The 24,450-nt window shown below is 44.7% G+C and overlaps 1 protein-coding gene across 1 annotated transcript in view; it reads right to left on the bottom strand.

The window, feature by feature from the left end:
- Positions 1–24,450, bottom strand: part of NSD (Nuclear receptor binding SET domain protein) — a 39,907-nt gene that overhangs the window by 3,855 nt on the left and 11,602 nt on the right. The window contains exon 3 of the mRNA XM_075676577.1: positions 5,558–6,694. Coding sequence (XP_075532692.1) covers positions 5,558–6,694 — 1,137 coding nt within the window. The remainder of the gene's footprint in view (positions 1–5,557; positions 6,695–24,450) is intronic.

The raw sequence follows: 24,450 nt of genomic DNA on the forward strand, positions 1-24,450 counted from the left end.
AGTGGAAAGGGTAATCAACAAAGCTATTAGGCTTTTAGGATGCTGTGTTATCTCTCCCAATTTCATGAACACTTACGCAATCTGCTAATCACACTGAGGAAGATAAGCACACTGCTTCCATGCGAGTTGTACTGCTTGCATTGCACAAATAGACAGCAGTAATGCAAACAACTTGCGGATTTGTGTGAAACCCAGAACCCGCAAAACCACCTTCAGAAATCGTGATGCAAGCATCACATTGGCCCTTGGATCTAATGTGGGAGTAGGTAGGGAAAGAATGTTGCTTCCAGGCATTGGTCAAGGCAATGGACGAGAGCGTCTGCTGCAGGTAGAGTAGCTCACCTCCTCACACCATTTTCTCAACATTTCATTTGCTTCTATCTCTTCTCCTCTCCTGTCACTAAAGCCTTTTAAAACATTCTTGCTGTAGAATGCTTTGTGGATGGCACTTTGCAACTTCCAGTGCATCGCTAAAGTTTCCAAGAAGCCCAAATGAGGGAGCTCATTAACATGCATGCAACTTGCATGTACTTGCATGCCATAACAGACTGGTTCATAGATCATAGATAGGCAAGACATCCGCATTTGCTATAATGTTGCACTGAAGCTTCCATGAGCACACTGGCATCTTATTGACTTAAAGTAACGTCTATGAGCACCCAACACCTTTTGTAGCATCCAACAATGTATCCAAAGCTTTATGTAATTTCACAAAAGTTTACATACATTCACAGTTCTGTGCTCGCGTGACGCACTGCTGTCATTTTCTAAACAGCTTCCTGTCGCGACACTATTTAGTTGCTTGATCTGCTCACACACACTGTCGTAACATAGCTGCTGCTGTTCCTTCCTTCTGTATTGGTGCCAATGCCGAAGTGTAACACCGCTCGTACACTGAGAGCTGTGGTGAAGTTGGTAGCACGGTGCAAGAATATTATGAGAGTTGTGTGAACGGCACCCGTTCCAGCATACCAATTTCGCGTGCGCTTCAAACCTTTTCCATAAGATGACGCGAGCCCCGAATGGCAGAGACTAATGAGAGTGGCCCCTTCTGGTGTCATTCGGACCCGCCCGATCGATCGTTTCGTACTATCGTCTGCTCGCGTCAGCTCTTGCTCACGCCGTTCGCGCTTGTTTGGTTTGGTTTTATTCGCAATTGTTTAGATTGTCATGGTGAGAAAGAAATGGGTGAACAGGTCCACAAAACGATTCATACTGCAAGAAACTGTGCAATAGCAACACACTTATGCCAGTGCAAAGCACAGAAGTGCTCACAACTGCGTGCGACGAACGCTTAAGATGATGTGAGGTTGATGTGGCTTCACCCTTTGAAATGAGCTGGCGGCTCGAACATATAGAACCGCCCCTCGGAGGATGGCCGAAACACAAGCAAGTTGTCGACACGCCCTCAGCACGGCGAGACGCCGCCGTTTGCACACCTCTGATAATATTCTTGCACCGTGAACTGGTAGCTTTCACTTTATTTCTTTGCATTTTTTCTTTGCAATAATGCTCTTGAAAATTGTAACATAGATTGCAAAGGTGACATCCCATTCACTTCTGGATTTCCACTGCAATTTCTTTCACGAATGACTGCCAAAAGAATTCCGAGAAGATTGTCTACCGATCTAGCTTTTTTCTTTTTAGAGCGCAGCTCTTTGGCGTCCGTTCCTGGGTTTCGCGTCGTCGTCGGCCTCGTAACCAGCTCCGCCCCCCTTTCATCCCCCCAGCGCTAGCAGCGACCGACTGATACCGCTGGATGCCGCTGACGCCGCTAGAGAGTCAAGATAACGTGACTGCATAGAACACCGTCGCCGCCATGCAGAAAGAGGAGGAAAGGGTCCCCCCCCCCCCCCCCCCCGTATCGGCGTCAGCGGCATCAGTCAGTCGCTGCTATCTCTTCCCTCCTCCCTTTATCGTGTTGTCCGCTTGCTGCGCGCGCTTCTGCCCTCATCGTTTGCCGCTGGGTGTACACGCCGCCCCCCTCCCCCCTCTTCCTGCGAGTCTCCGGTTGTCAAAGCGCCGGCTCGAACTTAATTCCTTTCTTCGCTCCTCCTCCAATGCAACCCCTGTGCGGTGGCAATCAGAGAGCCAGATCGGTGGCGGCGAATCTGTATATGTGCACCGCCCGAGCCGAAATTGCCGCTGCCGTTCGCCCTGTGCGGTGGCAATCAGAGAGCCAGATCGGTGGCGGCGGATCTGTATATGTGCACCGCCCGAGCCGAAATTGCCGCTGCCGTTCGCCACTGCGAAATTATCTGCCAGTTCTTTCTGAGCCATGAGCGAGACGACCGATGGAAGTCCTCCGTCTGCTACTGCTGCTGCTGCTGCTAAACGAGCTGCCAGAGCAGAGGCCCAGCGCCGTCGCCGTCAGAATCCAGAGGTGCGTGCCGCCGAAGCAGAAGCTTACCGTCGTCGCCGTCGAGATGATCCAGGAGTACGGGAAATATAAAAAAAAAATTCTGTGATAGCGAATACATGTGTTGCTCGATTTCTTTGCCTCAATCTATCGAAAAGGTGAAACAGCTTATTTGCTGCGCTCAAATTTCGCATTAGGAAGTAACGTAATCGTCGGTAATTTTTTTCCTCTCTAAAGGGCCCTTGAGCCAACCCTCGGGCTTGGTGAAAAAACACAGTCAGCAGGTAGCATACGCTGCTGTAAACATGTCAGCCACATTTTGCAGTCTTGCACAGCATGTGGATCTCGCAAACAGAATGCAAAGTCATCATTCTCTCAAACGGTCTTTTTTCAACAGAAGCCTACTCCTCACTCTTTTCTGGATGCTTTATTTCATAATATAACGGATTCCCACATGCGGCTCCTATGGGCCAATAGCTGACATCAATGAAGAAGGGTGTTTGTATCAGTGTGCTTCTTCCTAATGTTACTGTGTGTACGAGGTGTGTTCAAAAAGAAACCGAACTTTTGAAATAGCGCGCCAACCGGCAAAGGGAGCGTGCTGCGGCTACTAAGCGCATGTAACGGCAGGTTTAGACAACAAACTGCCATTTGCTGCGTTTCGCTCTGGCCGTTAGTTGGCGAGCTACAGCTGCTGAAGTGAGCACATGAACAAGCTGTTCTTTGGATTGGTGCCAGTGACAATGAAGGAATTGGAAGAACAGCATGTGTGTGTGTGAAGTTCTGCTACAAACTTGGGAAAACTTTCACAAAGACAGTTCAGTTGCTTAGCCAAGCATACAGGGAGGACTGTATGAGTTGTCCGCAGTGCTATGATTGGTTAAAGCGTTTTGAACATGGAAGAATGTCGGTCGGTGACGATCCCAAGCCTGGATGACCTTCCACATCCACAGATCATGACCACGTTGAGAGAGTTCGAACTGTGATTCGTGGAAATCGCCGTTTGACTGTTCAAGAAGTCGCTGACGAAGCGGGTATCAGCGTAGGATCATGTCGTGAAATTTTGAGTGACAAACTTGGGATGCGTCGTCAATGCAAAATTCGTGTCGCGTTTGTTGACTGACGAACAGAAGCAGACCCATTTGAAATCAGCGATGAACTGCTCGCCGCTGCCAATGACAATGAAAACGTTCTTAAGAGCATCATAACAGGCGATGAGATATGGGTTTATGGTTATGATGTTGAAATGAAAGTGCAGTCATCGCAGTGGGTGGCCAAAGGTTCTCCTCGTCCAAAAAAAAGCGTGCATGGGTCGGTCAAAAATGAAGGTGATGTTGGTTATGTTTTTTGACTGCAACGGCATTATCCATCAGGAATTTGTACCACATGATCAGATGGTAAACAAAGAAGTTTACCAGGGAATCATAGCACGTTTCAGAGATTGTGTGCACAGTAAGAGGCCTCAATTGTGGGAAAATCAGGCTTGGATGTTGCATCATGACAATGCCCCGGCTCACGCATCGCTCCTTGTCCGCAGCTACTTAGTGAAACACCATACTCCTGTTGTGCCCCACCCACCGTATTCTCTGGACCTAGCACCAGCAGACTTTTTTTCTATTTCCCAAGCTGAAAACCACCTTGAAAGGGCGTCGTTTCCAAACCGTAGAGGAGATCCAGGACACTGCGAGAAGAGACCTGCGCACAATTCTAGAAAGTGCATTCCAGGAAGCTTTCCAAAAATGGAAGAAAAGATGGGAAGAGTGCACTGCCAGTAGATGTGACTACTTTGAAGGGGACAGCACTTAAAATTTTGTACCATAAGCAGTAAAGGTGTTATAGCAAAAGTTTGGCTTCTTTTTGAACACACCTCGTATCTATTGCCGCAGTTTAATAAACAGCCTGAAATAAGCAAACATCTGCTTTCGAATTTCGATAATAATTACGTACTTCAGGAAGAAGCTCATGTTTGGCCACGGCCGCCCGCTTAGGAATTAACCATTGGCCACACCGCTTATCGGCATCGTAGCGGTCGGGTCTCACTAATCTTTACTAGTTTTGAACGCTCTACTAGCCTCGAACAATGTGAAGCCTAAGGTCAGACCACACGTACGCTTGCCAGCACACGCTCACTCCTGGCTGCTCCGGGTTAGACACCTTGGCAGACTTCGCTTGTCAATATGCGCAAGTTGGAAGTGGCTACTATCCGTCAGTCAAGCTGGTGCAGGACAAAGCCGGTCCGCACCACGCAGCATAGCCACACAGGAGCATATGAGTGCAAGCGCGAGCAAGGACTTGTCCCTGCTGTGCACAAAGCTAACTCTGCAGTTGCATGTAGCTGCGGTCTGCTACGTAGCGTAGATGCTGCTAGCATTTGGCGCGTCGTAGGTGCCAAAATCGGAAATAGTGGTGTCTAGGTGAACAACTAAAATCAAATTTGAACTGCATGCCACGGTGACATTCAGTAGGCGGAGCATTGTGGGCACAACCCGCTCCACCGCAGCCTTCACAGTGCAAATCACTGAAGGAGCGGAAGCGCTGCGAATGCTACGTTTGATTGCACTGTGGGCACAACCCGCTCCACCGCAGCCTTCACAGTGTAAATCATTGAAGGAGCAGAAGCGCTGCGAATGCTACGCTTGATTGCCAATAACTCCGCTTCTGCTGGACACACTGAAGAATTTTTTGCGGCAAAGTGTTTCTGAAATAGTCTAATTTAACTTCAAATGCATTTCTCGACTTCAATAAAAAGTGGTTCAGGCACCCTTTAGGGCACCAACAGAGCTACTATAAACCTAAGTTATCATTACAACATATGCACCTAGGAAGCACAATTGTGTTTGGTGTAAAATTTGCAGCAATTTGTTTTTGCGTGTGTCTGCTAAACACTGCTGCCTGAAGGGTCCAATTTCTTTGCCACTGCCACAGTCAATTCTGTATTCTAAAAGTCAACAACTCATTTCTGCTTGGCAGACAAGACCTTTAGAGTTGCTTAGGCCTTTCACCACCTACCAGTCGCCAACATGTTTCCACTTTTAGCACAATGACAGTACCACATTTTAAATGTGTGGTCTACACATTCCCAGCTGAGAAACACTGCAGTAATCAAAGACTCAAAAGCATCTGTAGAGCATGCATACTCATGCCATGTACACCTCTTCAAAAGAACACCCCAACAAACAAGGTTGAGAGGCCACTAACCTGCAGCAATATCACGGATGGCAAAGATGCCAACTCGAGTATCGCCATTGACAGTCCACTTCTGGGTCTCACAGTTGGGCTCGCACGAATGGTTTATAAAGCGTGACAGGTTGCCTTTTGGTCCCGCGTCAATGATGCGATCCTTCTCCAAGGTCAAAAAGTAGAAGTTCTGGTTGTTTTCCATGTGTAGCTCTGCCAGCCGTCGCTCACACTCCTCTTCATTGATGAGTTCTCCAACATACTCCATGACAAAGTCCCCTGCTGCCAGTGCCTGGCTTGTTTGCAGGCCCCATCCACGGCCCGGTGTCCGCACCAAAGAGGTGCGAGCATACGTTCGCTTCTGAAAACGCTGGTTCTCGCAATCAGTCCCTGCAGGGCACAGATCGCGAGAGCATTCATACAAAAGAAGCCGATTTAAGCAATTGGCACGGCAGGGATCCTGAGGGGTGCACAGGCAGATGGACTTCATACGTACGGCAACAGAAGGCATGGCTGCTACTGGACACACAACTCGGTTGGTGCGGATCATGCGGAAAGGTGCTGGCTTTTCACACTGTTCACGAGCCTTGCGCTGCTGCTCCCAAGCCAGTGTTGCCTCTTCAAGGGCTGCCTCAAAAAGGCGTGCCACACTCTTGCTGCTTGCAGTCAGGCTGCCACTGTCACCTTCCTCAAAAAGGAAAACCCGGTGCCGATTGGTCCAATAGTAATCATGTGAGCCATAAAAGCGCACGGCAAAGTCTCCAACTGCCTCATGCTTAAGGGCCTGAATATTTATTGGTACATCGGCTGGTGGCAACACTTGGGCTGGCCACCAGCGGTAACAGCCCAACTTGACCCAAAGGATGTCACCGTATTTTGGGTGCTTCCAGTTGAGGCAGTCGGGGCAAAGAAAGGCTTCTTCCGGTACTGCTTGCAGGCCAAGACAGGTCTCATGGAAGGCAGCTGGACAGCCCTCACAACACAACAACTGCCCACCCTTGGAGCACAGCATGCACCAGTTAACGTTGATAGCAGAGCTTGTGGTCTGCGGTCTATGTCGTGGACACACCACGACACTGGAGCCCAGGATGCTTGAGCCAGCTGGCAGGCAACCAGAGTGGAAGGTTGATGGACAGTGGGCACAGCGTAACAGTCGGCCTGCAGAGAATGCATGCTGAGATGTTAGCCCTGGGTGGGGTGGAAAAAAAAGAAGGAGAGAGAAGCACAGCGGCACACTTTGGCACCAAGCAACTGATTAGTTTCTTTTTTTTAGTCATGGATACTTGTACAACATTATGTTCTCCTCTTTGCTGCCCACAGTCCATTCTACAAACAGGAGTGTCCTCGGTTTATAGCTTTGCCACCTTTTACAGTAAACTGTCACTGTTGACCCTAAGTTGCTTTTTATCTGTGGCCCCTCAAGGCTAGTTCAGTTTCAGATGAATCATTAACACTACTACAGCAGCTCAACATAGCTCGTTACTGCTTGTTTAACAGCACAGATGAAGCATAGAAGAAAGGGATAAACAGCATTGTGGTTTATCTGTACTCTTCAGTTATTTGCACAGTCCTGAATTAGTAACAAGCCCAGCTTCACATTTGCTTTTCCATTTGTCTATTAGTACCACCTTTCACAAGATGATGGCTTTAGCCAAGGTCAGGTAAGAACTAAAAGGGTCCTTTTCTTCTCGTAATAAGACAAAGCTGGATTCATAACATATATAATTACATAAAGTTGTACTCTTGCAGATGCTATGACAAGTTGTAGTGCCTTAAATTAGTTTTAAATATATCAGATTCTTCATATATATATACATATTTCAGCAAATGGAGTGTTTTCGTGCCACCTGTGGCAATACCACAACATGGAATTGAATGCAGTCTCACGAACAAGAAGTCATGACCAATGGCTGCTGCAGGTGAACAACTTGCATAGCTGAACACAAAGTTCAAAGACAATCTCTGAATGCAAGCTTTAGCAATTAGCAGATGTGATGATTTAAAATATGAAGCAGATGTGGAAAACAAATAAATTACCACCAACGTTGTGACAAGGCTGGCCCACCAGAAACATCTTCAGATGTTGTATTCGCATTAACAGTGGTGAATATTTCTATGGGTTATGTGGAAAGAATAGGAAGTCAAAGGTGTTAACTAAGTTTAAGTTTCAACAATTAGCAAGAAGAATAACATTGTGATAAATTATACTATAGTCAAATCCCTTTATAAAAAGGCATTTGGATCCTCTAAAATCCTTCCTTACAGAGGTCACTCCGCTGTAAATATTGCACACCGTACTACTTGCAAAAGAGCAGGCTCATCATTTTTTAGCAAAAGAAGATGTTTATTTAGCATAAATTCAATAAATAAATGAAAACAGCCGCCAATTTTCTCCTTCACAGTTTTTACGGTGAAAAGTAGACTTTTTGGCATCAAGGATTATGGCACGTTGCGCAGCAAAACCTAGGAGCTATGGAAGGTACTGCTGCACACTCTCGAATGCTACTATTGTCAGTGTTGGTTTCCATAACTATAGTTTCTACAGCTCACTGCTAGAGTGTGAAGAACAGTATGGCTAGACTGTCCATATCTGTTTACCACATCTCCTTGCCGGCTGATGTTCATCTGTTAGCCGTCTGCAAGGCAGTTACAGTCTGGCCAGCAGAATGCTCTCCTTTTTGTTGTCACAACCACAAATAAAACTGTTTCCTCATCCTTTGCTCATGGCAGGTGTGTCGTGACAGTCAGGTCTGTGACCCTAAAGACCGGGACAGGAGGAGACAAACACAGTGGTCTTGCTCTGGGCATTTCTGATTGTCATGAATGCAGGAAAGTGCTTTTCTTTTGTATGTTGTTCCCTCATGCCTTTTTTTACTACAAAATAGACACTAATCGAAGCAAGTGCCAAGCAGTGCGCTTCACAGTAGGAAGGAACTGGTCCTGCCATTATACAGTATGTTGTATTCCTGTCAACACTATGTGCAGCTACAAAACGACGATGGTGCACAAAAGCAGTACTCGTTGCTCATGAAACATAAGGGTTGGGAGAGACACTTTCTTAGTCACTGTCATGTTACCAATCTGCCAAGAGGCGAGCATCACTGCCAATGAAGGCATGCTCTTTTTGCCTTGAGTAGCATTAGTAAGCGGTGTTACTTCCATGCCTTCTCCCATACTGGAGCCAAAGGACCATGTCATGTTCACGCGTTGAGCCTCATTACTTTTTCTTCTCTTCCTTTTTCTGCGGCGCATTCAGAGCGGTGGCATTGCACCTTCCGCATTGGATGATTAACCAAAGCACTGCATTTTACGTAGGAGCATTTGTACGTGACCTTGACTCTCTGGCTGGGAGCGGAACTTCTTTGAGAGAGAGCATACGTAGCAGTTGGTTTGAAATTTCAGCTGTTCTCGCAGTACACAGCATTGCATTACTTTGCAGACATGATCGTCAGCAGACATGATGTATACGCTGCACTTGTCTTTAGATATGGCCAAACCTTGTGACGTGCCCTTTAACAGGAGGAGGGTGGAAGTATACCAAAGCTACTGATGAGTCCAGATCACCATCTTCCAGACCTTATCATGCTGCCTTTCTTGTGCTATCGACCGGTAGATGAGCAACGGCTGTAGAGGGTAGGGGTGAGTGGTGGTGAGACTATGTGCGTTTGTTGTAAAGCAACAAATCAGCTGTCAGGAACTCCTAAATTCCTTTGTTATACAGGTAAATTTGCTGTAGTGGTCTTCGCTGTAGAGGCATTCACAATACATCTGAAAGATAGGAATTCAGCCAGGACATAAGGAATCTGTTGTTATTTCGTTGTAGAGGTGTCGAACTGTATACTTGAAAGTGCAACAGAAGTAGAAAGTATTTACATCAAGTATGGCATCAAACACGTGATAAATGACACAATGCAGCTGCAGCTACACTTTTGCCAAAGTTGGTATTAATGCCGAGTACAGGTCTCCAGTCTTACTTTCACTTTTCATTCCTTCTTTATACCGAAAAGACAATCTGATTATGAGGTATGTTGCAGTGGAGGACTCCAGAATAATTTTTGCCACCTGAGGAACTTTAATGTGTACCCAATGTGCGGTACATGGGCATTTTGGCACTTGCGCCCACAGAATTGTGACGGCCGCCGCAGGGATTTGATGCCACAACCCCGTGCTCAGCAGTACAACGCTATAGCCAACAGGTCTGCTATCAAAATGTAGGCTTGTGATCATTAACTCAGGCAGCTCAAAAAACACGAATGAGAATTAAGAAGTTGAACTGGAAACCCTAATGTGCACACGAATATCTAGAGTATTTGTATGGGTCAGCATTATGAAACATGGTTACAGCACTATGGGAAACACAAAATGCACGCAGGTGCATGCCTGGGCCTGCACTGGCATCCTTTACAATGGTCTGCGAGCCGTCCTGACCCTGCTAACACCTGAACCTGTGCACCATGCTCCTTAAGCTTCTCACTAAGACACTTCCTGGTCTGTCTCGCATATTACACTAGACAGAGATGTCCACTCACCAGGTTTGGGCATTGCAAACAGACAAGTGTGGTGCTTAAATCAGGTGATGATAAATGTGCCTGAACAGTACTGCACTGATGTATGCCACAAAAACAGCTGAAAATTCAAACAAAAGCAAACGCATTCTTATCCTCAACAAAGCCACTTCAGCCACGAGCAAGAGGAAGTAACACGCAATGGTGCTTCCATGTAAGATGCGTTGCCTCTAGCGCACAAATAGCCAGAAGCAGTAAAAACAACCCGGGAATAATCGTGACATGCCGAGTGTACACACAACTGCCTCTGGACATGCATTTTGCAGCAAGAGACAAAGGAAAGGAGGCGGAGGTCATGAACGAGGGAACAAAAAAATGAAACGAGTCCTTTGCTATGTAAGGCAGGAGAGGAATGTTTTATGTGGATGCTGGTTGAGGCAATGGGAAGAAGACCTGCTGCGGGGAGGGTAGCTCAGCTTACTGCATAATGGCCTGCAACCATCTTTTGTTCCTATATTGCCCGATACAGAACCTTTAGAAATTCTTGCATTAGAACATTCCCACCGATGATGTTTCACAACTTGTAACGCACAAAGAAAATTTAAATTGTGGGGTTTTACGTGCCAAAACCACTTTCTGATTATGAGGCACGCCATAGTGGGGGACTCCGGAAATTTCGACCACCTGGGGTTCTTTAACGTGCATCTAAATCTAAGTACACGGGTGTTTTCGTATTTCGCCCCCATCGAAATGCGGCCGCTGTGGCCGGGATTCGATCACGCGACCTCGTGCTTAGCAGCTCAACACCATAGCCACTAAGCAACCACGGCGGGTGCACAAAGAAAATTTCTGACGAAGCCTGGTGAGGGGCCCTTTAAATTTTTGAGAATTCATGTCATTTCACAGCTTGAGAAACACTGGCACAAGGTGTCTAGTACCTACACCAATCAATGCAGTAAGGAATATCAATCAGGTGATCTTTGTGGCACAATAGAGTGGATGATGCAGGTAGAATGGGTGTCCACTGGTCAGTGTGTTCTTGTGTGAAGTAACACTTAAGAATTGTTACTCCAATACATCAACTGATGCTTCAGTTAATACACTGGAGTAGCAATGATTTCATTGGGAAGCATATTAAACAGCTTTGCATCAATTACTGTGGCGCTGATCACATTGGTAATACACTACCAAAGGAAATTTACCCCCACAGTCAAAGCTGCCAGTTGCTGTGAAATTTATCGGTGCGTGGCTAGCTGTTTTGATGAAGAGAGATTTGAAATGGATTCCAAGTGGTCGCACTTGCAAATACAAGCCAGAGGTAAATTTTCACCTCTGTTTTGATATGTTTCGACTGAGCTTTTTTTTTTTTTTGTTTTCAAGAGCCATTTAGCTATTTCTGTTTACTTGAACAATAATAGGAGAGAAAAGGTAGCTGTAATGCAAGAATGGCTGAAATGCCACTATACTCCGAGAACTAATCATAGCACAGAATGAACACAGGTGTGCAAAACGTAACAGTTATATTGCAAATACGGATATATAACATCGTTACATGTCAATGCTGTTCAAAGAACAATTTGATCTCTTTTACATTTACCTGACAACATCGCACAAGTGAAACAAGCAAGTGCAATATTTATTTGTAGTAGCTGCCTGTGAATTTTTGTAAATTAATTTAAATTATTCATTGAGGTTCATAGGGAAAATAGCAAATTATTCTCATTTCCTAATCATGCATTAGTTTGCAACTGCTGCCAGTAAGTCCAGCAAGGACATAGCAACCTCCCCTGCCTGCTCAGCATGCGGTGCATTGGAGACACTGGACACTGCACGTAGGATTATTCCATCTGAGCAGCCTCTAAAAAAGACAGTCCATCCTCCAGCAACGTTGAGAATTGAGAGCGATGACGACAGCCTGCATTGCAAATTGTGAAAGCCACCCATCATTCTGATTTCACAGGAGTGAGTGCAACTGTGTTAACCACCTCTATTTTGACCTTTTCAGCCACTTTTGAAACGAAAAGGCCGGTACAATAAGTTTACATTGTTGTACAGACCTTTTTTATATTTGTACCATGCTTTTCCCCAAGTACAAGCGTGCATCATGGCTGGCTGGCCCCCAGCATCATTATTCTGTCAATAGATGAGCCAAGCCAACTTATTGAAAACGAGGCGAAGGCAGCTCACTCACTACAAATGAAGGCTTATCTGCACCCCCCCATTGTAAGCTAGAAAAAACTTGACAGAAAAAAGTGCAGTGCATTTCAATACTCATAAAAAGACCAGGAATTGCGTACACTAGTAGAAGGTCACGTGATAGGTCACTTACACATCTTGTATGTTTTGCCGTGCGGGGCACCAATGGCACTTTTTTGCAACTTTTAGTGAATTAAAAATATAAATCCCCATTTAGTGAGAAAAACAGGGCTCATTTTAGCCAATACAATAGGCAACCTTTCCATCAGCAAGGTTATCTCAATTCATGTTCTGAGCAGTTGTCTGTCCCTTTAACTGAGCCTTTCCTGGTAGGTAAGTATCCTGCATTCTACAGCCTGTCAGGTCACCCAGTTTGCATAGTGCACCACATTCTAGATGGGCTTAGGATGAAATGGAACAGGTTGTAGTGTTTCTTCAGGGTATAATAAATCAACTGTGTACACTGATTCGAATAGGGTACAGTTCACACAAAATATTGCAGAAGTTTGAAATTGAGAAGATATGTAGCACAATTTAGCAGACACTGTCCCCTATTCGCTATCATGGACATAGAAGCTATTTATGATTGAAGCACTTTTTCCTCAATCCCGCACTTCGCGAGCAGGTGCATATCTCGCCTTGATTTTCCAGTGCACCACCTTCAGGATTGGCTGCCATTGTCACACACAATTGCTCACCTTAGATGGACGAATTGTGCCATCTGGTAATACTTTGGAGAAGCACAAATGAGGCTAGATAACCAACCACCTGCAATATGTTCTGCATAACTGATTCCCACAATGCATGGGATATAATTATGTCGTTGTGGACCTAGTAGCTTCAGTTTGAAATGCAAGTGTACCACATGAAACGTATTTCACTGAATGCAGCACTGGTTTAGCACGGTAGCATATTGATGTCTTCCCAATAATTCTTCATTGGCTTTTTTATTTTTCTTGAAAGACTGGCACAACACATGTACAGTTCATGTACTTGTGTATCTATACGCATTTAGTATCTGCGTTTTGCAACTGGCATGCCAACCTTTTGTTGATATGCCACCGATAACAGGCACAATGATGGATCCAATGCATATTCTGTTTTTGTAGAAAGATTTCGCTGTTCCAGTCTGCAAGTATTTTGTATCTCTGTCCTGGCCTTTTCTGAATATCTAGGATAGAAGAAGTGATCATAAGTCACCAGCCTTTTGCTTTTCTTCAGCACATTTCTGAAGTAGGCAATGACATTGTCATTAAACGAATTAGTCCCTGTTTGCCTCTTCTGTGTGAAGATGCCACTTATTCACTGTGACACCTGCGCGCTGACGCATTCTAGTTCGTTCATAGGAACCAGGTTTGCCCTTCGAGTTCGAAAATGCTAAATGGTTGCTGAGCGAGGTGTTCGTTCAGTGAGGCAACAGTGTACCTATAAGAAAAAGAAGCAAGTGATACTGTTGAAGAGAATGAGAGAGATTACCAAACAGGTGACAATTGCCTAGAAATGCAGCTAAACAATGTACACTGCTGTGAAACGTCAAACATGACCAGTGCACACAGGCTTGACAAGTGTACACTCAACATAGTTTACAGCTGTGCAGAATTACTGTCACAAGAACTTGGTCATTGTAAACAGGTAAAGAAATTTGCTTGCAATAGGCCAATGGGAAAACCATTCCCACATTACAATGCAGGTGTTTCGGAGGGCATACTTTTACAAGCTTTTGTGTTCAGACGTATTTATTGTATGCAGACATCTCTAAGCTACAGCAGAACCCTGTTGATATGTTGTTTAGGGGGCAAACATTAAAATAATGTCATCTAGAAAAACATAGCATCTGATAATGTTTGCGGATGCACTATTGATGAGGCAAAAATAAGACACAAAACCTTATTTGAATTTGAATCGGAAGTGAACAAATTTAATTGAAAAGCCACTCAGTAAAGCTCATTATCACTATGTGGCACTTAGATTGACTGTTAAACACTTTTTGGAACGGTTGTAGTAGTGAATCACTAAATGAAGCTTGTAATTTCCATTTGATATTTGGGCCAAATCTTTGATAATCACAGTCCCTTTTCAAATATCCACAGCCCCTTTTCAGCTTCTATGCAGCCTAGTATATTGAAGTAACTGTGCAGGATGTCAAAGGTCACGAGAGTGTGTCCGTGTACATCGATGTGAGGCGACCCCTTGTGCTTTCATCTACCTCCTCTTGGCTTTTGACCGATGATGATGATGTGTAGTACTTAGTGGCGCAAGGGCCAGATATATATGGCCAAAGAGCACCATGCTAGTGGTGACGGGTTGTCCTTGAATTTTCATTGACATGGAACAATGAACATTGATAGGTAGGTGAAAAATGGTTGTAAGATAGCCTAAAAATCGGTTGCCTAAAGTGCATAAAATGTACATAAGTATTAAAATAATGACAGTGTAGGTGAGCATTTTATGAATATAAAATATATGTTTACAAAGGGACGCTATACTAAAATGAGTTAGTGGCAATAGTATTACTGCCTCACCAGGGCCTTTAAATGCAAGGGCTCAGAGGCATGTGCTCTGCATGCCTCTGGGTGCTGCTACTATCGCAGCAGCACCTTCTTGTAAGAGGGTGCACTACAAATGTATTGGGCTTATGACATTTAACCCAATTGTTAAACATTGACATGGTTAAAGAAATTTAAAACATTTTTCATCCCAAAAACGGTTCTGCGCCAAGGAACAATGGCAGATGAACGGGGATATGGTGCTTGTAGGCCAGGGGAAAGTGCTTTTTCCACTCAGCTTCTGCCTCCTGACACGCCACAAGGACGTAGAGGACAGTCTGCCTTTCATCACATCTATCACAACCTGCAGTTTGGCCACCAGTGAGCAAGTAATTGTGTGTGCCATACGTGTGCCCTATATGAAGTCTGTAAAACAGGAAATTGGTTCTTTGTGATCTTAATGTGGGTGACAAAGTGCCTAACTGTGGCTTAGTTATATGGAGTTTATTAGAGGTTTCACCATCCCACGAGTGTTGCCAATAGCCCGTTTTTTTTTTTTTTTTCCGGATGAAGGGCTTTAAAGGGTCCCTGAAATGGTTTGGAGAGAGAGAAAGAGAAATAATGTTTATTTGCACCTGCAAAAAGAGCCCCGAGGAGTCAAGAGTCTTCCTGTCTCTTCGGCTTGCTCCTCCCTTTTCAGCTGGCTGATGCTCCTTGGAGCTCAGCTGTGTCCAGGGCCATGCGGATGACTTCTCTTTGATCATCTTCCTTCGAGCTGGTCATTAAAGTCTCCCAGGACTGTCAATCCCTATCTGGTTTATTGTATCTAGGACATGTCCATATTATGTGGATCATGTCCGCCTTTGCCCCGCAGGGTTTGCAATTCATGTTCTCAATGTTATCGTGCCATCTCTTCAGAATGTACGGGTTGCAGATCATCCCCGCTTGGAGTTGCCTCCATGTTACCTCATCTTGCTAACTTCGTTTTTTATGCGCCTATGGCAGTGTTTTCCTTCCCATTCTATAATAAGTGAGAATTTCACTGTAAGTGTTTACGCTTTCTTCTTTTTATAGGGGCTCCCTGGCTGGAGAGGCTGCATTGGTGTACCGGTAAATAAGCTCTCGGCCCAATGCGTGCGCTTTCTCATTGCCAGGCAAGTCTTCGTGGGCAGGAGTCCATATAAGGTTTACTAATTCTTCTGGAATTGATCCTTTCTCCAATATGTTGAGCGCCTCTTTGGAGATTCTCCCTGGGGTATAATTCCTGATGGCTGTTTTGGAATCTGACACTATGATTTTGACCCCTTTTTGAGTCAAAGCTAGGGCTATGGCCCCCTCCTCTGCAACCTCCACTCTGTTTTGCGGGGTACTGCAGCTCTTTGAGTTCTCATTGTTAGCCTGTGTCGTCACTGAGACAAAACCTGGTCTGCTTTCATATTCTACTGCATCCGTGTAGAACACCCCTTGTTTTTTTAACTAGTGATTTTTGTAATGCTTTAACCCCGTCTTTCCTCCTATCCTGGTGGTGACTGGGATGCATATTCTTCGGGAGTGGTGGTATGCGTATCCTGACTACAAGTGACCCTCCTCCTTAGCTAAGCTTTTCCTTCTTAACTCGTTCGCCAAGTGATTGGGGCTAAGCTCTGCCTTCACAGGCAGAGGGGTACTTGAAATGTCGCCAGTCGCTATATTTGCAGCCCACAACGAAACAAGGGCGATCCATGCTGCTTGCGAAAAGAAAGCTCGAGACTACACTGACCGTGCAGCTCACATCAATGTTGAGAAGGCTGAAACAAGAGCAGACAACACTTGCTGTGTTCCAGAAGTGCTTGAGTGTAGTGATAAATTGTCGTTGTGTATTCTCTTTCTGTTACTCTCTTTTATGAAAACAAATTAACCAACATTCTAAATATTACAAACAACATTTGTTCACCATCAAATTGTAAATATTATCAGTGACGCAATCTGGGTAGCCAATCAGATAGCTTGCTCAGCTGACGTCAACTGGGCTAACTATGTCAATTGTGAGAGAGCGGCTGAAAATGCAGGGGAGCAGTGGCGCTATGATTGGTAGCGATACACATTTTTGAAGCCTTATAATAAATTACATGCTTCATGAAGAGTGCTTAAATATATCACTTAATGATCAGAAGGACGTGCCCTAATGACTTGTACGTTTGTAGAAAATCTTCGAAATCATTTCAGGGTCCACTTGAGTCTATAGAGGGTACAGCTATGGAAGAACTGGAAGCTCTTGCTGCTACGGATGTGGCGGTTTGTCTGCTAGCACATTGGCCTGAATACCTCAATGCTCTGGCACCTAGCATATAATCACATTTTGGTTAAATATGGGTCATGCACAGGTGCAAATAAAGTTTCTTTAGTAGCAGATCTTTACATTTACTAGATGACATTAACGATCTTACACCACTTAGAGAATCAGTGAATATAAAAGCCTTTCTGTTTTGATATTCCTCAACCGACAGTACTTCATATGCCTCTGTTGCTAAAAATTCACCGACGATTACAATACTTCCTAATGCAAAATTTGAGCGCACCTCTATATGCGTTTTCATTTTATGATATCTTGAGGCATCTCACTGATCACTGCACCGACATGTAGAGCCACGGCGCTATATATAGACAGGCAACACAGTCGCTGCTTCCCGGCAACTGCAGCTTACGCAACTGTAATCGTTACTGGGAAACACTTGTGGCAAACGCTGTGTGCGAAGGCAAGCTTTCTGGTTCTTTTTTTTCCTTTCTCCCGAATGGCTGCGCCACCACTGCCAAGGACATGTGCGCCATCTCTTGGTGCTTCAAGGTGGCTTTCTCCCCTTTCCTTCTCGTGCTCTCTTGCTATCAGTCTTCTGCTTTTCTCCTCACCCTTTTGCCATATTCTCCTCCTCCGCTTTCTGCCTCGTGCTTTCAATATAGCATCATCCTCTGCTTTTTCTCTTTGCTATCGCCTTCTTTCATTCTCCGCTGCGCACCGCATTCACTCAGTTACACCCAGGAAAGACGAGGCACGCCGCAGTTCAACGTGGGAACAGGCGCCGAAGAGCTGCGCTCTAAAATACTTGTTTCAGCGAGAGCATCCGATTCAGAAAAAAAGATGGCCCGAGTGCTGCATAGAACACACCGACCTGTGACATAGGTGCGTCAGTGTAATACTGCAGGTACGAGTACTTTGAGTGAAGTTGCAAAAAGTGGATTTGAACGTGTGGCTGTGGAGCGTGTTTCGTGACCTCTACAAACAATGTTCCACATTCAACCAGCTGCCACTGCCAGAGGTAGCAGCTTCGATGGATGCATTAGGCGAAGTTCTAAAAGTGTGACAACCATTTCTTCTAAAAGGGTAAGGTGTGCAGACCCGGACACAAGAGAAGTGGACAACACAAAAGCCGTCCACTTCTCTTCTCTTGTGTCCGTGTCTGCACGCCTTACCCTTTTTGCATTATGAATCTTTATCAACTCAGCTTTCTGTCGTGCTAAGCTTCATTTCTGCAATCAGCTTTCTCACATGAAGTGAGAAGGCTTCTCTCAACTGAAGGTCGATTGTTAATTGTGGCAAATGTTGTCATTTACGGCAGAAGAGCACGGATGTTCACAGTTAGAATTTACTTTTAGGAAGTATATAAAACTCAAATATGTCCTGTGTGAATGGAGTGGCCACTGATTTGATTCTACATAAGGACTTTGTACAGGACTTGTCCTCAAGGCTCCGGTCGTGAGGCAGATGCCTAAATGGTGAACAGAATCAAGCATGCTTAACCCTTTCAACGTTGATTTTTTTTTGCCATATGCAACTGCTCAGGGTAGATTTTTTTTATTGCAGATTACAATTCTTCTGAAGGACCTATTTTGAAAAAAATTTACCGTAATTTTTCTAAGGTGACCATAAAGTGAGAAAAAAATATTTTGCACTGGTATATATGTACTGTTTATTCATGAATAAAAGCAGTAAAAAAAAAGGAACTAAACTTATAATTAAACATTTTAAATTTAAAAAGTTAAATTATGGGGTTTTATGTGCCAAAACCACTTTATGATTATGAGGCATGCCGTAGTGGAGGACTCCAGAAATTTCGACCACCTGGGGTTCCTTAACGTGCACCTAAATCTAAGTACACGGGTGTTAACTTAAAAAAAATTTGATGCATTGGTATACATATAGTTCAAGGCTTAGAAAACATGCACATGAGAATATTTCGCAAGTCTCAAATGTTCCTGCTCTTACACTAATATTTACATCCATAGCGTAATCGAACTGCGTAGGTGAGCGCACTCAAGAAGACTGCGGTTGTGTGCCCGTCAAAAAAGCGAAATATGTGACAAACTTCCCAATGAACCAGAAAAGATTGGTAGTAGCCTCTGTCGTCGGCAGAACCAAGCGTATCTGCACAACGGCACAAAGCCGGGCTTCTGACAAGATGTGCACCAAAATCTCTCGGCATGTGGCTACCCGAGGTCGTTTGTGAACTCGGTGGAACGCCACCTGTCTCAGCCTCCAAGGCCTGACTGTGTACTCCCAAGAAAACGCGCCCCCAAACCATATGTGCCCGGTTTGAGCGAGGGCTTAGCCCGTATTCTGCACGGCTATGACGTCCAGGTAGCTCACGTGCCATCCCAAAAATTACGCCATCAGCTGGTAAACGTGAAAGACAAGCTTCCGAAGACAAAGTTTCCTGGCATCGTCTACGCAATTCCATGTGAAGGCTGCGACTGCGTATATATCGGCGAGAAAGGCAATTTCGAACAGCGGTTGAAGCAGCATGTCAACGATGTGAAAAAAAAAAAGAAAGTCACATCAAACGCCTTGGCAGAACATGCAGGTGACTTGGGCCACAGGATTGATTGGGATAATGCCAAGATATTAGAAAAAGAAAGAAATTTTACTATAAGACACCACTTGGAAAACCCTCCTAATCCAAATGACAGATAGCACTCTCAACCAGAATGACAGAACCCTCCCCCCATCTACACGCACTGCTTACGTCATATTTTAAAGCCATATAAACATTGTATCGCACGTCCTTGATTTCATTGTGAACAAGGCTACTGTCAGGGGAGCCAAAAGGTCTTTTCTTGCATTCTTTCAGTGGTTGGTGTCCTTTTTACCCATCGCCAACCAGAGGGAATTAGTTTTCGCGAGTCTCAAAAAAAAAAAAATGAAAGAAAGAAAGAAAGGGAAACGCATGCACAGCGGCATTCTAACTATGCGCACCCCTGTGAGAACTAAACGAGCAAGAAACAGGCAGTCGCCCTTTGAGCGATTAGTAACGAGATAGCTATGAGTTTGGCGAGCGCAACACGGCGAAAGCGCCCGCGGAACAAAACTCAAACCGCCACCCCCGCGCGTCAATGCATGAGCGGTAATATATAGACGCGCCGGAACAAACTAGCTCTAAACAAAAGATGCAACGAAAACTGAGAGAGGGAGGCACGAGAAAAAAATTTCTGTATTCCCACATAGTGGCAGCACATGCCAGGAAAGAAGTCAGGAAATTAGTGTGCTTTTTAAACGTACAGACGGCGCTGTAAATACACGGCATCGACCATTCTGGCGGCACCGTATATTTACGTCATTTACCCTGAAATGGTTAAAGCACTGGGTGCAGCCAACACCACCTAGACAAGAGAAGGCCTGAGCCTCTCGGCGAGCGATGTCACGGAGAAAAGGCCGGCGGCGTGCTCGGGAATATGGTTTGAATGAAGGGATCGCGCCCTTATATGGGCAACGTTAACTAGAGTGCAGTTGGTTTTTTTTTTTTTTTTAGGCCTAGTTGAGCAGATGGCCCGCAGAGAACACAGGATGTTCCCAGATTATTTCATTTATACAGAACTATTGACGCACTGCATTATTAAAAAGCCCGTCCATAAAAGATGAAATGGTTCAACCTTAGGACTGAGAACGAATTTCAGGTAAATGATGACAGGGAGTATGGCTTATATTGAAAAGCCACAGTGCTGCCCTCTTCTTCAGAGTAGCTTCTTTGCCTTTATTTATCGTCGGCGTGAAAGATTTTGGCATTCATGCGACCACAAAAGTTCTTCAACAAAAGTTAGCACTGCACCATAACACACATCTCATGACAACTTCACTGGTGTGCCCTCCTTCACATTCTGGACACATGTATTTATTCCAATCTAGATTAGGCTCTAAACGAATAATTTCACTTTCGAGGCATTACATACAGTACCGAGACCACATATTTACAACACCTCAAATGAGTTTAGCAATGGAGATACAAAACATTCGTGCAACTATTTACAAAGAAACAGCTGCCTTATTCCGCAGAATTCCAGCTTTTCTCCTCTTTGCCTTAGCATGGGCACCCAATATTCTGTCATTTATCTTGCGGAAACATGAACGCATGATTTTTCAGCCCCATTTGTAATTGCTCCAGCAATTGGACACGCAGCACTTTTAGGCATATCCTGGCATGAACGTAATCCACATTCCACAGCAATGAAGGCTTTCCGGACACAACCGCAATCGCAGCACAAGTGCAGAGACTACATGCACGGTTCATGTCCAGAAAAAAGTGAGCTCGGAAGCATGTCGCAGCTTGCCAGGACATTTCTAACCACGAAACTATCCAAGGAGCGGCAGGGCTCCCGGAACTAATCAAATTGTTATCACCGTCGTTGCCCACTCGGTCTTCCGCATCTCATTTTCAACAGAGGTGCACCGTTCATAGCTTCGTAGCATGCTGCACAGAACTTCTATGTGGGCCTCTTTTGCTTGACGTGGTTCAAGGTGAGGGTACAGCCAGAAGGCCTTAAGTTTTCTGGATGGTGTTGGTGCAGCAGACTGAGAAACTATTGTGCCATAGTCAAGCTGTGAGCGACATTTTCCATCACTGCCCCATGTTGTATGGGACAGAAGCTTCAATAAGTTCATTGTCCTTAGTCCTCCAGGTCATAGTCCTCCATGTCAGTTTCGAGTCTAAAATGATGACAACAAATTTGTGCTGAGTGGCTACAGATAGGGTACTTCCAGAGAGCTGAATAGTAGGGTGTGGTACAATTCCTCTCTTATTTCTGCATTTGCGAAGGGAACACACATACTTTTTTGTGTGCTATTTAGTCCAAGTTGGATATGCCGTTCGCAGATGAAAAGGTTGGAGGATTTAAAACCAATCTGCACTTATCCATATATAGAGAGTAGAACATTGTGGGTGGAATGGCTGTGTGCAGATAAGTAATTTCAACAATTAACAGTGTACAGCTAAGGATGCCATCTTGCAGAATACCAGTTTCCTGATTGAAGGACCTGGACAAAGCCTGGTCAATCCTTACATGAAAGGTGCGGCTCAACGGGTAGCTTTCAATTATTGGGGGCGAGGACTTACGGAGTCGCCATCTGTCTGAAGCGCCTCCCTTGCGTAGGATGAGGGATCACGCGGAGCGCTCCTCATAGGTTTGGCTTACAGCGCTCAATAAAAACACCATGCGGCAGCCCTCCTGAACATTTCTGTAAGTACTCTCAAAACGCAGGAAGTTTCTAACTGTGAAAATAATAATCTTAGACAAACTGAAAGCACAGAATCGTTTACAGATGCCATCTCTTTACCGAATAGGTACAGTGAACGCCACTGCGTGCGGTTGTCACGATGGAGTCTCCCGAACCAGTTTCTGGCGTGAAAGGTAGACAAACGCTGAGAGCAAACTATGCAAAGTATGTTAATCATGCCACGTCACGCGGACGGTGACACCAGCTTTTCCAGTGGTGGAGCTCGCCCACAATATTTAGCATGTTTGCCACGGATAACCATGGTGGAGATGTCTCGTAGAATTCCAAAGTGCCATGTGGTGTCATACGCTTTATCTAAATCACGCAATACTGAAATAAAAACTGTTGATGTATGAATGCATTCTTAATGTATCTTTCAATGCGAACAAGGCGGTCTGTAATTGACCTCCCTTCTCTGAAGCCACACTGAAAAGGATCCAGTATTTTGTTGTTTTCTCGAAAATATATTAGGTGCCAGTTTATCACTTTTTCAAAGAGCTTGCACAGACAACTTGTCAAAGCTATTGCCCTGTAACCACTGGTTAAAGACTGGTCCTTGCCTTGTTTAAGTACAGGGATTGCAACAGCTTCTTTCCAAGAAGACGGAATGTCTCCAGCTGTCCACATTGCATTGAAAAGAGACAGGAGTGTTTTCAGAGTTTCTGGATTTAAGCACATGATCATCTGATAATGATGATGATTTATTGGCATCCCCTTTGAAACGGGGCGGTGACAAGTCACCTGGCCTGCTTGAGTTAATCAGGTATACTATACATGCTTTCTTAGTTTGATTACTTGAATTTACAAATAATAGTCGCCACCTAGTGCTGATTTGTTACAACTACAGAGAGATGCCTGAAGTTCAGCTAAACTAAATGGACCATTGCATGCCTCATTTTGCGCACACTTGCCTTGGAGGGGCTATCGCCCTGCATGTTCTTTGAACTGCATAAAAGTTTGCATGTAGTGCGACACACTGGAGATATGTTCAGTGTTCACCTAGAAAATCTGATCTTCCAAGGTTTTCACCTTGGGTATTCAGGGTTGCGACTCCTGGCTTTTTCATTTATTTACCCTGTTCCACACTTTCTTCTCATCAGTGTCAGAATTAATACTGCAGATATACTATTTCCAGCTCTCTTGCTTTGCACATCGAAGTGTTCTCCCTTGTGACTTTATTTGCTTGAAAATTAATCAATTTTTCAGCGGTTCAAGAGTCACGAAGTCGTCCTCAAGCTTTGTTCTGATTTTCCCATGCATTTTGACATTTCTCGTTCCACTCCGGGATGCGACGTTTATTTGCCAGTACGTCAGTTTGAGGGCTGCATTTTGTGGCAGCCTCAATTACAAACACTGTTAAATACGTCCCAGCGTCTCTATTAAAAGAGGCAATATCATCTCGGCTTAAATATTTAAGTTAATGGAACAGTTCCCAGTTGATTGAGTCAGACTTCTATTGGGAAACGTGTGGGGTGCATTCATGCTGTTTTGTTTGACTCAAAGCTATCGAGAAGTAGTCACTCTTGTAGGGATACTTAATGACACTCGACAGTGCGCTTAGGTCTATAGGAGAGCATGTTTTGTGTGCAACACAAAGTTAAATGACAAAGTTATGAAATTCTGGTCTGGAAGGTTGATGGCTAGAAGGGATGTATAAAGAACTAATTGTAGCTAGTTTATCAAACAGTACTGCACTAACAGCAACTGCCTCAAGGGTTTTCCGGAGTTGTAACTGCTGGAAAGCAACACCCTTAACTATTATTGCCACACCGCCCGACGAGGCAGTAGCATCGTCATGGTCTTTGGAAAAAATGGCATGTTGCCTCAGAAAGCTTGTGTGTGCCAATTTGAAACACATTTTCTGAACACACAGCAATCTCAGACTATACTTATGAAGGAGTTTTTTAATGTCACCAAGGTTATGGAGAAGACCGCCAATGTTAAATTGCAATATTTGCACGTCCAAATTGGAAAAGATGTTTGTGTTGTGTGTTTAGGAAATGCAAATCAGCTTAGAGCCCTTGTCAGGCCCTGTGATGAGGGGTTTTTATTTTTTGGAGTGATCTTGAGACTCTCGCCGCTCCTTAGGTACTGACAGCGCCATCTGGCTGGTTGTTATGTCCAGCGGCTCATGCGAGGCGCAGGACATGCGCTGTTGTGAGCACTATGTTTGACATGAAGGACTCGTCTCGTGGAACGAAACCTTTG

The sequence above is a fragment of the Dermacentor variabilis genome, unplaced genomic scaffold, assembly GCF_050947875.1.
Source record: "Dermacentor variabilis isolate Ectoservices unplaced genomic scaffold, ASM5094787v1 scaffold_12, whole genome shotgun sequence".
Taxonomy (NCBI): domain Eukaryota; kingdom Metazoa; phylum Arthropoda; class Arachnida; order Ixodida; family Ixodidae; genus Dermacentor; species Dermacentor variabilis.